At 49.2% G+C, this 14,337-nt stretch overlaps 1 protein-coding gene across 4 annotated transcripts in view; it reads right to left on the bottom strand.

The window, feature by feature from the left end:
* Positions 1-17: 17 nt before the first annotated feature.
* LOC122378225 (beta-galactosidase-1-like protein 2) overlaps positions 18-14,337 on the bottom strand; it is a 36,090-nt gene continuing 21,770 nt past the window's right edge. For 2 of the 4 annotated variants that reach the window (XM_043359045.1, XM_043359048.1), the window contains 14 exons: positions 12,154-12,303; positions 10,131-10,320; positions 8,775-8,868; positions 6,508-6,649; positions 4,848-5,007; positions 4,269-4,421; positions 3,919-4,065; positions 3,259-3,592; positions 2,400-2,492; positions 1,966-2,081; positions 1,633-1,723; positions 1,353-1,476; positions 1,048-1,149; positions 18-600 (listed from right to left, as the gene is read on the bottom strand). In XM_043359045.1, coding sequence (XP_043214980.1) covers positions 487-600; positions 1,048-1,149; positions 1,353-1,476; positions 1,633-1,723; positions 1,966-2,081; positions 2,400-2,492; positions 3,259-3,592; positions 3,919-4,065; positions 4,269-4,421; positions 4,848-5,007; positions 6,508-6,649; positions 8,775-8,868; positions 10,131-10,320; positions 12,154-12,303 — 2,010 coding nt within the window. In that variant the 3' untranslated portion in view covers positions 18-486. Of the gene's footprint in view, positions 601-1,047; positions 1,150-1,352; positions 1,477-1,632; positions 1,724-1,965; positions 2,082-2,399; positions 2,493-3,258; positions 3,593-3,918; positions 4,066-4,268; positions 4,422-4,847; positions 5,008-6,507; positions 6,650-8,774; positions 8,869-10,130; positions 10,321-12,153; positions 12,304-12,437; positions 12,600-14,337 lie in introns of those variants that run through there. The other 2 variants (XM_043359046.1, XM_043359047.1) reach the window with 2 other exon arrangements.

Genomic DNA, 14,337 nt, shown 5'->3' with positions numbered 1-14,337 from the left:
AATGAAATAGGAATAAGTGCTGTAACGGCTCACGAATGCCATAGACCCGTCTATATCCGACAAATACATCGAAATAACACTAGCATAACATTTTGTAAGCAAAGTAGGCAGATCTGGAAAGTCCAGCCAGCTTTCATAATAGAATACATTGCCCTAAATAAAACTATGTTGAAACACACTACAAATATAGCATATAATTGTCTATCGTATGCATGCTGGATATCTATAAGACACATCTGATCTCGTATGTACGCGTCGTATTAAGTGCATGGTATTGTCCGGTCCGACCGCTGCTCTCAGGCCTCAGGCGCTGTTGGGTGCTAAGTCGAAGTTGGCTGCTCCCAGGGACAGATCGGTGTGCCCTGGTATGACTGACTGCTTCCCCTGAGCTGATCACAGCTCCCGATCAGAACCTTTCACTCCCAGGGGTTGAGTGGCACCCAGCCGGGGCTAACTGTGGGGCTGATGGGGCCGGTGTCGGGCAGCTCAGGGGCTGATGGGCGCCCAATCGGGACTGACCGTTCTCGTCTCCAGCGCCATGGGTTTGGCCGAGAATCGGAGCACGAGATCGGCGGCGGCAAACTCTTCAAATACCACCAACTGCAAACAAACAACATAGAATCAGTTTCGATGAGAATGTGATAACGGACTTAAGTAACTACGACGTTCATCTATTATCTTATGTTACTTTAGGAATTTGTAACGGTCAATAAAAGCCAAACAGTCAGTCTTTGATCAAAGAGCGATAATACAGTTTCAAGCGTTTATCACTAAATCTTCCCTGCTAGATACCTGGTTAGTTTCAACACTGTATCAAAATTAGCAACAACTAAATGGTGTCATCGATATCAAATTTTCCAACCTCTGATCTTGTAGCCTCGACCTGTCTTTATCTCGCCTATCTCACCCTGTTATCTCCCCTGCATCTTACCGTGTTGTCTCCCCCATCTTACCGTATAGTCCTCTCCCCTATCTGTCTGACCCGGTTGTCTCTCCCATCTAACAATGCTGTCTCCCCTATCTTACCGTGTTGTCTCCCCATCTTACCGTGTTGTCTCCGACGTTGAGCAGCGGCGCCGGCAGGTAGAGCGTGAACACGGGCCCGGCGCTCAGGTACCGGCCCAGGTTGAAGCCGTTCACAAACACCACCTGCTCAAACACAAACACAAACACGCCGCAACATACGCCGTCAGATCACTGGGACAACATAACTAGCAGCACACGGGAGGCGCAGTTATAAAAACGCCGCTTAATAGAGCAGTAGATCGTCTTCAGTAGTTTTACGGTCCATTTATAGTGAGTCCCCACTCCCAGCACCCACCCTACGGATACCCCGTGTGGCGGGCACTCACCCCCTTGGTGAAGTTTCTCATGTCGAGGAAGGTGTCGGCCGGCTGGTCCACTCTCAGAGTGCCCCTCAGCATAGTGGGGACGGAGACGGCGCTGCCCTCCTCCAGTGGAGTCCAGCCCTCCAGGCTGCAGAGGTAGTTCACCCGGAAAACGTCAGAACGCGCACCGTACTCGGAACAGTTACATAGAAGAGAAACTGAGACAACAAATGAGTAATTAGGAACGCATTGGAATCGCTAGATCTATCGTACTATGTTGAGACGTGCATGCAAAAGTCCTTACTTGTTGATCCAGTCCTTCTTCATCTCCATGGGGTAGATTTCCCAGCCGGTGACTGCAACGCCATCAATCAGCACCGGGCCCTCGTACAGGCCTGCGAAAGGAGGGATCGATGTAGCATAAAGAAACAAAGCTAGGAGAGATATTGATCACCTGTTAGGCTAAACACGATGCTTATATCTCTCAAGCTGGTAACGAAAATTACCCATATTTCGGTCCGCACGGTCCATCCCAAATGTGAATCTGGCGAGACAATAAGTGAATACCTAGGGGACATTAAATCATTGCATTCTACAACTAAGAACTAACAAGCCACATGTTGTAAGTCGTATGTACCTTTGCGTTGGGCGTTCAGGACGTGTGGCTTTCCGTAGTTGACCCTGCCCATGTTCTCCACCAGTATATCGAGCGTGTGCGCCCCGGCCGCACACGGCAGGGTCATGGACGCGTCCCTGGGGGAGCGGCACAGCCGGCATCACCACAGGCAAACAGAGACAGTACGGCAGGCAAAGTCCCACTGAACTTAGAGCGTAACGGAGACCTATCCCCTGCCCGAACACGATACTCAGTATGTATATGTATTTTGAGCGACATAATTGAGTACCAAAATCAAAGAGTCATTCTAGAAACGGGGCTTATTTGAGCTAACGAGTCCGTTAATCAGCGGTTCCTCACCTAGTGGCTGGTGGCCCAGTAGCCAAAGATCCCTCCTGGTAACCCGGCATCCAAAAGCCTCTCACCTGGTAACCCAGTAGCCGAAAGCCTCTCACCTGGTAACCCAGTAGCCGAAGGAGTTCAGCGTGACGCTGCCCTGTAGTTTCTCCGTCAATAGCTGGCCGTCGACGAGCACCAGAGCCATATCCCTGTTGGAGATAAAACAGACGCTCACACAGCCAATAACTCAGCGTCAAGTGAATCACATCGAACTTTCTGTGAAAGCCACAGCAGCATTTTGTCCTGTGCTGGAAGGGCATTGTGCTGACGTGACCTCCTGGTGTGACCTTACTATACCTAGCCTGAGGTGATCACCGATGGTGACCTGACCTGACCTCCATGTGACCCTTCTACAGCTGACCTAACGTACCGCGGATGGTGACCTGACCTCCTGGTGACCGACCACATTAGCTGACCTGACATGTCCGCGAATGAATCGACCTGACCACCCCGTGACCCCATCGTAGTTACTGACTTGACCTGGCCTGTCCTCCCTATGACCCACCATAGCCTGCCCTCCCTGTGACCCCGCGACAAGTACTGTCCTGACCTGACCTGAACTCCCTGTGACCCCGCGACAATGACTGAACTGACCTGGTCTGACCTCCCCTGTGACCCCGCGACAAGTACTGACCTGACCCGACCTGACCAACCTGTGACTCCATCGTAATTACTGACCTGGCCTGGCCTCCCTGTGACCCCGCGACAAGTACTGACCTGACCTGGTCTGACCTCCATGTGACCCTTGTACAGCTGACCTAACGTACCGCGGATTTTGACCTGACCTCCTGGTGACCGACCACATTACTGACCTGACGTGTCCGCCAATGACCCGATCTGACCTACCCGTGACCCCACGATAATGGCTGACCTGACCTGGCCTGGCCTCCCCGTGACCCCGTGACAAGTACTGACCTGACGTGTCCGCGGATGGTGATCTGGGAGTCGGTGGCCGTGCTGATGGTGGCCCGGTACCAGACCAGGCCGTAGCTCTGGCCAGAGCCGCCGTTGACGTCCAGCTGCTCCATGCTGAGCAGCGTGTCGCTCGGCTGACCGATCAGCTGGGCGCGCACACCCTCCAGCGGCACGGTCTCGGTCAGCGGCACCGGCTCGAACGCGGCCACGGCGAACTCGTCCGGCGGCGCCACCGGCCGGATCGACTTGACCACCGAGTACTGGGCCAGCAGCTCCCTGGTGATGTTGTACTTCTCCGTGTACCGGCCACCCTCGGTCAGCACCGCGTCGTAGTCTGCGGGGGGCGGAGGGGGGGGGCGGCCATCGGAACATCCAGCTTTGGTTGTTGATTTTTATTTCAAAGGGAGCTCCCACTTCCGGAACACTGCAAATGCTACTTCGCAATAAAAGTATAAATCATTGACAACAGCGGGGTTTTAATGCATTTTTACTGAATCACAATCAACTATTGGCGCATAACAAGATATAAAGGATATTCACCTTACGGATAGTATTTTTATTATCAATCGAAGTAATTTGTAAGTACATAATGGTGAGTACCGACGCGTTAATATCGTATTGACGCAGCGTCCCTACTGGTAATCGCCTGTGTGCGCGCACCGTAGCTAGTGGCGTCGGTCAGCAGGTACGGGCTGACGTCGACCTGGTTGGCGCCGGCCAGAAAGCCGAAGTTGGTTCCACCCTGGAACATGTACATGTTGACCGAGCAGCCACTGCGCAGGATCGTCTCCAGAACATCGCGAAACTCTGAGAAATGACACCCTGTGGTCAGTAGGAGTTGACGGACGTGAAATAAATCCACATCTCACGGCGCATATAGCACCGAATGTCACCAAGCCTCGTATTTTCGAGTCAAGCACGTCATACCTTTAACCACACGTGATTACAGCCAAACATAGGCGAATACAGATCGTTCGTGAAGGTTAATCGCCAAATAAGCGTTGACCCACCGTCCGAGGCGAGGCCGGCTTTGAAGGGGGCCAGCCAGTGGTCAAACCAGCCCGTCCAGAACTCCATCGCCAGCCGCGGACGGTCGGCCTGGAGCCGTCTCAGGGCCTCCAGCTGCGGCTCCGGGTCCTTCTGGAAGTTGGCCGTCTGCAGAACTGGAGACCAGAAACGGCTGCGTCACGGGAGAGGCTTCGTCATCACCCTGATTGGGTTTAATTACATCACGTGCCACTCTACAGTCTCTCACAATAACTCATCGCTCGAAAATGCGCTCGTAGTCTAAAAGTGTGATCAGAATAGCAAATATCAAATCGAAACAACTGATCAGTCTTCAACACCACTAGGTGTATCATTCCGCTTATTCTATTCATGAGTCTTGATATATCGTCCCGATTTTCACCAATTATGCAGGTATCGTTATTCGTTTCTATTTCTAGGTCACAATGCCGCTGTTATGCTTTTTTTAAACACCCTGTTGGTTAAAACGTGTTATCATTTTTTAACGGTGTATTATGGTTCATCCGTGTGCCGATGACCAGCAGTGCCCTCCACTCCCCCCGTCTGTTGTGCCATCCCCGTACCGCCGGGCAGGGCTCCCAGATCCGCCGAGTAGCGTGGCGAGTCGGAGGTGAAGAGCAGCTCCACCACACCGTTCAGCTCCAGCTGCTGCTTCACGTGCTCCAGGTACTTCAGGTCACGCGGAAAGTCGCCGTAACCGAAGGCACCGTATTCGTTCTCCACCTGACAGAATACTGGTAGTTAGATTTTAGAAATGGGTTTCACTCTTAATCTAACTGATTGCATGGATATCGAATTACAATAGTGAGCACGACTGACGACAGAAAATGACCACGTGAAGAGGTGATACACTTCACCAAATAATTTAAAAAATCCAATAAGTAGCGGCAAAGACAGTTTTGACACACTTCAGCGAATGATGTTGGCGAATGATGTTGAAATCCAAGACTAAGCCAAAAGCGACTCACTTATGATTTATAACGGTTCTGATATAGCGGTATAACGGTTCTGATATAGCGGTATAACGGTTCTGATATAGCGGTATAACGGTTCTGATATAGCGGTATAACGGTTCTGATATAGCGGTATACCGGTTCTGATATAGCGGTATACCGGTTCTGATATAGCGGTATAACGGTTCTGATATAGCGATATAACGGTTCTGATATAGCGATATAACGGTTCTGATATAGCGGTATAACGGTTCTGATATAGCGATATAACGGTTCTGATATAGCGGTATACCGGTTCTGATATAGCGGTATACCGGTTCTGATATAGCGGTATAACGGTTCTGATATAGCGATATAACGGTTCTGATATAGCGGTATACCGGTTCTGATATAGCGGTATAACGGTTCTGATATAGCGGTATAACGGTTCTGATATAGCGATATAACGGTTCTGATATAGCGATATAACGGTTCTGATATAGCGGTATAACGGTTCTGATATAGCGATATAACGGTTCTGATATAGCGGTATACCGGTTCTGATATAGCGGTATAACGGTTCTGATATAGCGGTATAACGGTTCTGATATAGCGATATAACGGTTCTGATATAGCGGTATACCGGTTCTGATATAGCGGTATAACGGTTCTGATATAGCGGTATACCGGTTCTGATATAGCGGTATACCGGTTCTGATATAGCGGTATAACGGTTCTGATATAGCGGTATACCGGTTCTGATATAGCGGTATAACGGTTCTGATATAGCGGTATACCGGTTCTGATATAGCGGTATACCGGTTCTGATATAGCGGTATAACGGTTCTGATATAGCGGTATACCGGTTCTGATATAGCGGTATAACGGTTCTGATATAGCGATATAACGGTTCTGATATAGCGGTATACCGGTTCTGATATAGCGGTATAACGGTTCTGATATAGCGGTATACCGGTTCTGATATAGCGGTATAACGGTTCTGATATAGCGGTATACCGGTTCTGATATAGCGGTATAACGGTTCTGATATAGCGGTATACCGATTCTGATATAGCGGTATAACGGTTCTGCTGTGTGTCGTGCCGGAACGGGTTCTCAGCGTCCGTCGATCTAATTATCGATCTCCGGCAGGCATATTGTTACAAATGGATAAGTCGGACTTTGACATTCGTACTAAATCAACTGTCGGGTACATCATGCGAGTACGGTTCACGATCGCGACATAAGCCAATAACCGACTCTGCACCAGATTATAAGAAAATAAGCCCACCTGCACAGCGATGATAGATCCCCCGCGGGTGAACTGAAGGCCGGCGACGCGGGGTAGCAGCTCTGCCAGCCACTTCCTCTCCCGATCCATATAGTACTCGTCGGAAGATCGCACATGAATGTTGTACTTGCGGAGAAGATAACTGCAATCATGAGTATGTAGTTGGGACATGACGCATGAAAAGAGCTTCCTTTAACAACATACGAATTCGTACAATTAAATTTCGTTTCATTTACGGTGGCGGTTCTCAAATATCCATTTTTATCATGCCAAAAGAACAAATAACTACGTCGCATGGCTAGTGGCACGCAGCTGATATGACGAGACTTCTGAGAGCAGATGATATCTACTATTATAAATCTTAAAAAGTCCGCCGCCGCCCACGCCGCCGTCGGGGTTACTCCCAAAAAGCCTTATTGCGGCGCCGTCGGTGGACGCAGGAAAATGAAATTTTGACGACTCGTGGGTCACGCCATTCAACAGGTCGTATAAAATTTTGGGCACGATGCGGCCCGGGGTGCGCCCGTGGCGCGTGCTCATGTGCGCCATAGGGTTAACATTAAAAACGGCAAAACAGGCTATTGCTCGGAAACGGTGAGGGCCACGGGGGTTAGATTTTCACGCCAAGTCGAGCGCGTGCACTCATTTGTCGTATTAAATTTTCGACGGTGTGGGTTCAGCGGTGTGCACGTGGTGGGGCCGCGACCGGCGCCGAGCAAAAGGCTCGTCTACTATTATAAATCCTAAAAAGTCCGCCGCCCACGCCGCCGTCGGGGTTACTCCCTAAAAGGCTTATTAAGGCGCCGTCGATTCATGCAGGAGGGTGAAATTTTCACGACTCGTGGGTCACGTCAAAAAACAGGTCGTATTAAATTTTGGGCACGATGCGGCCGGGGGTGCGCCCGTGGCGCGTGCTCATGTGCGCCATAGGGTTAGCATTAGAATCGGCATAAACACTTATTAAACAGGCTATTGCTCGGAAACGGTGAGGGCTACGGGGGTGAAATTTTCACGCCAAGTCGAGCGCGTGCACTCATTTGTCGTATTAAATTTTCGAGGGTGTGGGTTCAGCGGTGTGCACGTGATAGGGCCGCGACCGGCGCCGAGCAGAGGGCACGTGCTTTAGGCTCAGTTGTTCGCTTGCAAAACTGAGTGAAAAGCATCAGAGCCGGGAGGTCATTGACCTTTGACAACGAAGGCCGACACAAGGCACCGCTCGCCAAGGGGATTCGCCAGTAAATACAATTATGTAAATAGAGTGAATAACCTTATGCTCATGTTATATGTTGCAAATTGATATAATTAAAACTAAATTGATATATTTCGATATTGCACCGTCATCAGAATAATGATTATTATGAATAATGTTGATTATCAGAATAATGTTTATTCTGATGACGGTGCAATATCGAAATATATCAATTTAGTTTTAATTATATCAATTTGCAACATATAACATGAGCATAAGGTTATTCACTCTATTTACATTATTAATCATGCTCAGAAATACCATAGCTTACCTCCAAGAAGTTAAATACAATTAATTTGTTTTTGCAATATCTCAGCCGTTTCTGGGCCGATTTAGCTGAAACTTGGACTGTCGGTGGTAGTGTAGTGTAGGGTATGATAGGGTAGGGTAGGGTAGGTTAGGGTAGTGTAGGAGTAGGGTAGGGTAGGGTAGGGTAGGGTATAGGGTAGGGTAAGGGTAGGGTAGGGTATAGGGTAGGGTAAGGGTAGGGTAGGGTAGTGTAAGGGTAGGGTAGGGTAGAGTAGGGTAGGGTAGGGTAGGGTAGATTAGGATGGTGTAGGGGTAGGGTAGGGTAGGGTAGGGTAGGGTAGGGTAGTGTAGTGTAGGGTAGGGTAGGGTAGGGTAGGGTACGGTAGTGTAGGGTAGGGTAGTGTAAGTGTAGGGTAGGGTAGGGTAGGGTAGGGTAGGGTAGGGTAGGGTAGGGGTAGGGGTAGGGTAGGGTAGTGTAGGGATAGGGGTAGGGTATGGTAGGGTAGGGTAGGGTAGGGTTGAATTGAGTAACATCCTAACCTACAAAGGGCTCGAAGAACTCGCAAGTCGCATGCATCACCATCATATTTTACAGTTCAATTAAAAGCAGTTACCCAGTTCTTCACAAATAATACCAATAAAAATGCAAGTTTCTACACCCAAACTAATGCATCCGTTAATCATACATATCAAAACATACAGTTATCGCGTAAACCTGTACCTCTAGTTATTTATAAAGGGCACAAACATCATGTTGATGTATACCTACCTGGGCAGGCCGCCAAAGTCCCACTCTGAGCATATGTACGGCCCGGGTCTCAGGATGACGAAAAGATCCTCCTCCTGAGCGATACGCAGGTATCCTGCGGCGGTATGGAGAAGCGCTTTTCAGAGTCGCTGCGACAAACGACAGGTCTGCATTTAATCGTTCATTAGTTACCACAATATCTATGGGTACTGAAAGCACAGAAATAGGTACAATTTTTCGCCGTTTTTGGAACTAAACGTATAATGCGTTTGGTTGATTTAATGTTAAATTTTCCGATTTAACCCTCGCATGTGTAGGGGGGGGAGGGTCGGATGGACCCCCCATGGTTTTTCGCAAATAACTCGCGTAAAAAGCGGCCGATGGCAACGAAACTTTCAGTACCCTCGCATTGATCAATTTTACACCTATCCTGAAAATTTCATGACCCTGACCCAAATGACCTTTGACCTGTGACCTCTTTTCCGAGACCATGTTTGGCCGGAATCGCGATTCCGCGTATGTCGCCTCGCATTAGCCGCGCGTTTGCAAGCTTTTCGTGGTTTCAAACGTTCAAACATATGATTTGATGTTGCTCCCATGGATTAGGGTGGGTGTCAAGGTCACCTGAAGGTCAGGTCAGGTCATTGACCTTTGGTGACCTCGGGTGACCTCGGTTCACTTTTTCGAGTTTTACATGTTTCTAGGCTAGTTTTTGGAGCTGAATTCGAATTTAGCAACCATTTGAACATTTACGAAGTAGTTTTGGTGCCTTCGTAACATGTTTCGAAGCTGTCAGAGGCGGTTGACAGGTACTACGAACACCCGTCACAACCCCTACTGGTTGACCTGACCTGACCTGACCCGACCTGGTCTAAATGCTTAAAGACATCATCTGTGATCAAAACTAACACGATATTCGTGATCAGCACCCCGAAAACCCCTTAGCAGCCACACTTTACGACTTTCTAATAGGTCCCGATTTTCCCGACTTTGGGTCATTGACCTGACCTGGAATGTCAACCAATGACCTAGGACCTTAAAATTGGGTATCATCGGCTTCCTCTCGTCACGGGCAACACGCTCGTTTTTCCGCGAAGCTCTAGGCTCGATCAGGGGCCAAACGGCAAGGGGGAGGGGGTCCCGACCCCCCCCCCCCCCTACACATTAGAAGCTGGCAAACGCCGCACACATGCGAGGGTTAAGTTTCCCACAATTAATGAACATTTTCAATTGAGAATGTTCTATATTTTACGATGCAATAAAATTTAAACGTTCACACACGTATCTAGCAGAGGATAGAGGATGCTCCAGAAACGGACAAACACATTGGTAAGTGAAGTATGGACACACAAACAGCCTATAGCTGCCCACACGGACCTGGCAGGTCGAGGAAGTCGGACATGTCGTTCCCTCCGTCTCCAAAGTCGTACACGTCGACTCGCGGCTCGTGCAGGTTCCAGGCGACGTACGTCTCGACCGTGTTGAGTCCGGCGGCTCGCAGTTTGCGCAGCGTGGTGCGCCAGTACGCCGGGTGGATCCGGAAATAGTGCACGGCGCCGCTGAAAATCTAACAGAGACCGCGACAGGACAGACGGGTGAGGTGTGATGACCGCTGCAGGTCGTTAGGCCTCATTAGCGGTGACAGCGGCTCCAGCGACGGGGGTTCTGAGACAGGCAGCCGAGCTAAGGAGGCCTCGCGTGTACGGGAGTAGGTAAGTACACGGGAATAGATATGGAGATACCTCCGCAGATAGGGGTAAAGAGAGATACCTCCGTCTCGGCTGACCATAATCCGGCCCATCCCCTAGCTCCGTCGGCTGTCACCCCTGGCCCAGCTTTGTCCGCCAGTAAACACACAGGTCGTTCAGGCGAGGGTCACAGATACCATGCACCAGCACGGCTGACGGTTTGTTTACAGTGTGAAAGGTCAGGTGAAAGGCCAACTATGCCGGCACACCACTCAAATGGCATCGAACGCCAACAAACCATATTTATCTCTGTGACTATGCCCGTATAAAAATATAACATCTGGCAGAAACAGTACGTCCAACATGTCGCAAGCTGCAATTTAAACAAGCCTTCTTAACCGTCTAAGCCGTCTTAGAGTTAACCCGCGCCCCGTAGCCCGTAGGGCTATCGGCGGACTCTACCACCCGTAAGGGGGGGGGGGCGTTTTGGCCCCCCTAAGATCTCGGAAATTTATCAGCCGAATTTCAAAATTCAAACGGTGTTCGATAGCTCCACCCGGGAACTACCTTGTGATTTCATTGACCTAGGTCAAACCGATGACGTCACGGGTCAGGTCAAAGGTCGGATTTTCACCGTTTACAGGCATTTCAAGAAATGTGTTGTGAAATCGAGTAAATTGGTGAGTTATTGAAAACCATCGATGGTTCATGGTACATTGTCCGTCAAACATATATTTTGCTATCTTAGGTCACTGATACCAGGTCAGGTCACAGAGGTCAGGTCACTGGGGGTCAAAATATGAAAGTGTCGTGTGATGCATGTTTTATGGTTCATTTTACATGACAAATGCGATTATGTGGATCGGGCAGCCTTTGAGGCCAGCTTAGGTAACGTTCTGGTGAAGGTCAGGTCAAGGTCAGGTCAAATTAGTTCAATTTTCAAAGTTGATATTTTTTGATATAATGGGTATCGATTCGATGCAGCTCGTCACGGGGAGTCTAATGGTGGTCTTTGTTTTGCCCTGCATGGTCTAGAATTGCCAAAAATTGAGTTTGAAAAATTTACGTCATCATTTTTGAACAGTTTTTCTCGCTATAACTTGGCCAAAAAAAGAGGTATCGATCTGAAATTTGGTATGTAGATAGAAGATGGAAGATACTTTGATATATATTCCATTTTTTGAAACTCAAAACACTTTATGGATTTTTTGTCTAATATATACATAAATACTTTTTTATTTTGGGGGGTCAAAATTAAAAAAATCCGAGATAGCAGTTTTGTAGCCCTATTAATTCTACACCTTTTATGTCTGGATCATTTTTCTGTATTTTCAAAGCTGATAGGCCTGACAGCTTCTCGCGAAGCTCTTTTTTCGGTCGAAAATGGCAGAACATGACGTCACTTCTGACGTCGTTTGTGGCCAACTTATCCTAGCCTCTGGAAAAATTTGGTCACAATGTGTAAAATTGATGCCCGGAGGGGTCCTGAAAGTTTGGTGGCGATATCTGCTGTTGTTTAGGAGATATCGACGGAAAAGGACAAGGGGGCGTTTCTGCCCACCCCCTACGGGGCGCGGGTTAACAGTTGTGTTAACTCTATGTTAGTTAACGACTGTTAAAAAGTTGAAGTAAATACGCGTACCGTAATAGCTATCCGGCAAATGACGGCCATGCAGGTGAAATTGTGACAAATATTGTAAGGGCCGGCTAACCTGGAACTGCTGTCCGTTGAGTGTGAAGTAGTCTCCCTGTGCCACGAGTCCCTCGGCGGGCTGGCCGCCGGGAGCGTAGTACTGGTACCAGGTGAGATCCTCGGCTGGCGCCGAGTCGGCCCGCCGCCGGCCAGACTCCATCGTGGAGCTCTGCAGATCGTGGAGCACACCCGTGGTCAGAACACCGAACACAAACGTGGTCAGAGCACAGAACACACCCGTGGTCAGAGCACCGAACACACCGGGGCTAGTGACGAGACTCTACGTACTTAGTAGGTACTTACATACAGGCTCTGGCGCCGGAACACAGCCGTGATCAGGACACAGGACACAGAACACAGCTGTGGTGAGAGCACAGCACACCAGTTAGCGCAGCGCGGTTCCCAGACGCCCCGGTCTGGGCGGACTCACCATCGTAAACACACTGCTCTGTCCGGGACAGGGAGCGAGTCAAGGTCCTCTTTCTGGCGCGACCAGGAGCGCGCTGTAAGGACCACTGAGGGAAGACGCACTGACGCGAGGGCAAGGGTTAAGCGAGGATTAACCCTCGCATGTGTGCGGCGTTTGCCAGCTCATGTGTAGGGGGGTCGGTTGGACCCCCCTTGCCGTTTGGCCCCTGATCCAGCTAGAGCTTCGCGGAAAAAAACGAGCGTGTTGCCCATGACGAGCGAAGCTGATGATACCCAATCTTAAGGTCCTAGGTCATTGGTTGACCTTCCAGGTCAGGTCAATGACCCAAAGTCGGGAAAATCGGGACCTGTTAGAAAGTCGTAAAGTGTGTTGCTAAGGGGTTTTTCGGGAGTCTGATCACGAATATCGTGTTAGTTTTGATCACAGATGATGTCTAAGCATTTAGACCAGGTCGGGTCAGGTCAGGTCAGGTCAACCGGTAGGGGTCGGGACGGGTATTCGTAGTACATGTCATCCGCCTCTGACCGCTTCGTAACATGTTACAAAGGTACCAAAACTACTTCGTTAATGTTCAAATGGTTGCTAAATTCGAATTCAACTCCAAAAACTAGCCTAGAAACATGTAAAGCTCGAAAAAGTGAACCGAGGTCACCAAAGGTCAATGACCTGACCTGACCTTCAGGTACCTTGACATCCACCCAAACACATGGGAGCAACATCAAATCTCATGTTTGAGCGTTTGAAACCACGAGAAGCTTGCAAACGCGCGGCTAATGCGAGCCGACATATACGAGTATAATACGCCGAATCGCGATTCCGGCCAAACATGGCCTCAAGAAATAGGTCACAGGTCAAAGGTCACTTGGGTCAGGGTCATGAAATTTTCAGAGTAGGTGTAAAATTGATCAATTCGAGGGTACTGAAAGTTTCGTCGCGATCGGCCGCTTTTTACGAGAGTTACTCGCGAAAAACCGAGGGGGGTCCGTTCGACCCCCCCCCCCCAATGTATACGGGCGAGGGCACCCCAACCATTTTCACAAATCGACACCCCTCGAAGCAGATCATAATTTACAAGTTAACTGTGAAGTGTACCTACATACATTTGAAGGATTCCCATGCATGTCATGAACGTCTATCAGGCCTATCAAAGTTTTCCTGAGTTCATTGCTCATATTGAATACCACATGAAGGTTACGGGTGGGTATCTTATCAAATTAAACGTTGAGAGCCGCGCATTACCGACGATTCAGTTGAGCAAGTTGGTAGTCTGACGTTCAAATAGTGCCGAGAGAAGTTCATTTGAAACTTGGGCGTCTCATCACTACACGTGACCTAAGTCTTCTGAGCTGGGAATAAATTCAGCACGCCAGTGAGCAAACACGCGAGCAGCCCAGAGGGTCCGTACTAGGGCCACCTGGCTGGCCCCGGGTCGGATATTTGCATCACAAATACACTTTTTCTAACTAATGTGGAATTAATGAATGAATCATAAACGCAACGCGGTCTGATGGGGGGGGGACATTTTGCCCCCCCCCCAAGATCTCGAGAACCACGCAACATAGCAACAGCGGAAAACGGCGTTGGATAGCCCCAACGGGGAATTACCTTGTGACCCAACTTCATTGACCCCGGTCTAACCAATGACGTCACAGCCCACAGGTCAGGTCAAATGTCGAATTTTCACCGTTTACAGGCATTTCAAGAAATGCGTTGTAAAATCGAGTAAAATGCATGTCCTTGAAAACAAAAAATCATCGATTGGGCATTGTCCGT

Source organism: Amphibalanus amphitrite, unplaced genomic scaffold (genome assembly GCF_019059575.1).
Source record: "Amphibalanus amphitrite isolate SeventyFive unplaced genomic scaffold, NRLGWU_Aamphi_draft 000056F_arrow, whole genome shotgun sequence".
NCBI classification, from domain to species: domain Eukaryota; kingdom Metazoa; phylum Arthropoda; class Thecostraca; order Balanomorpha; family Balanidae; genus Amphibalanus; species Amphibalanus amphitrite.
This window is presented reverse-complemented; position numbering and strand designations above follow the sequence as displayed.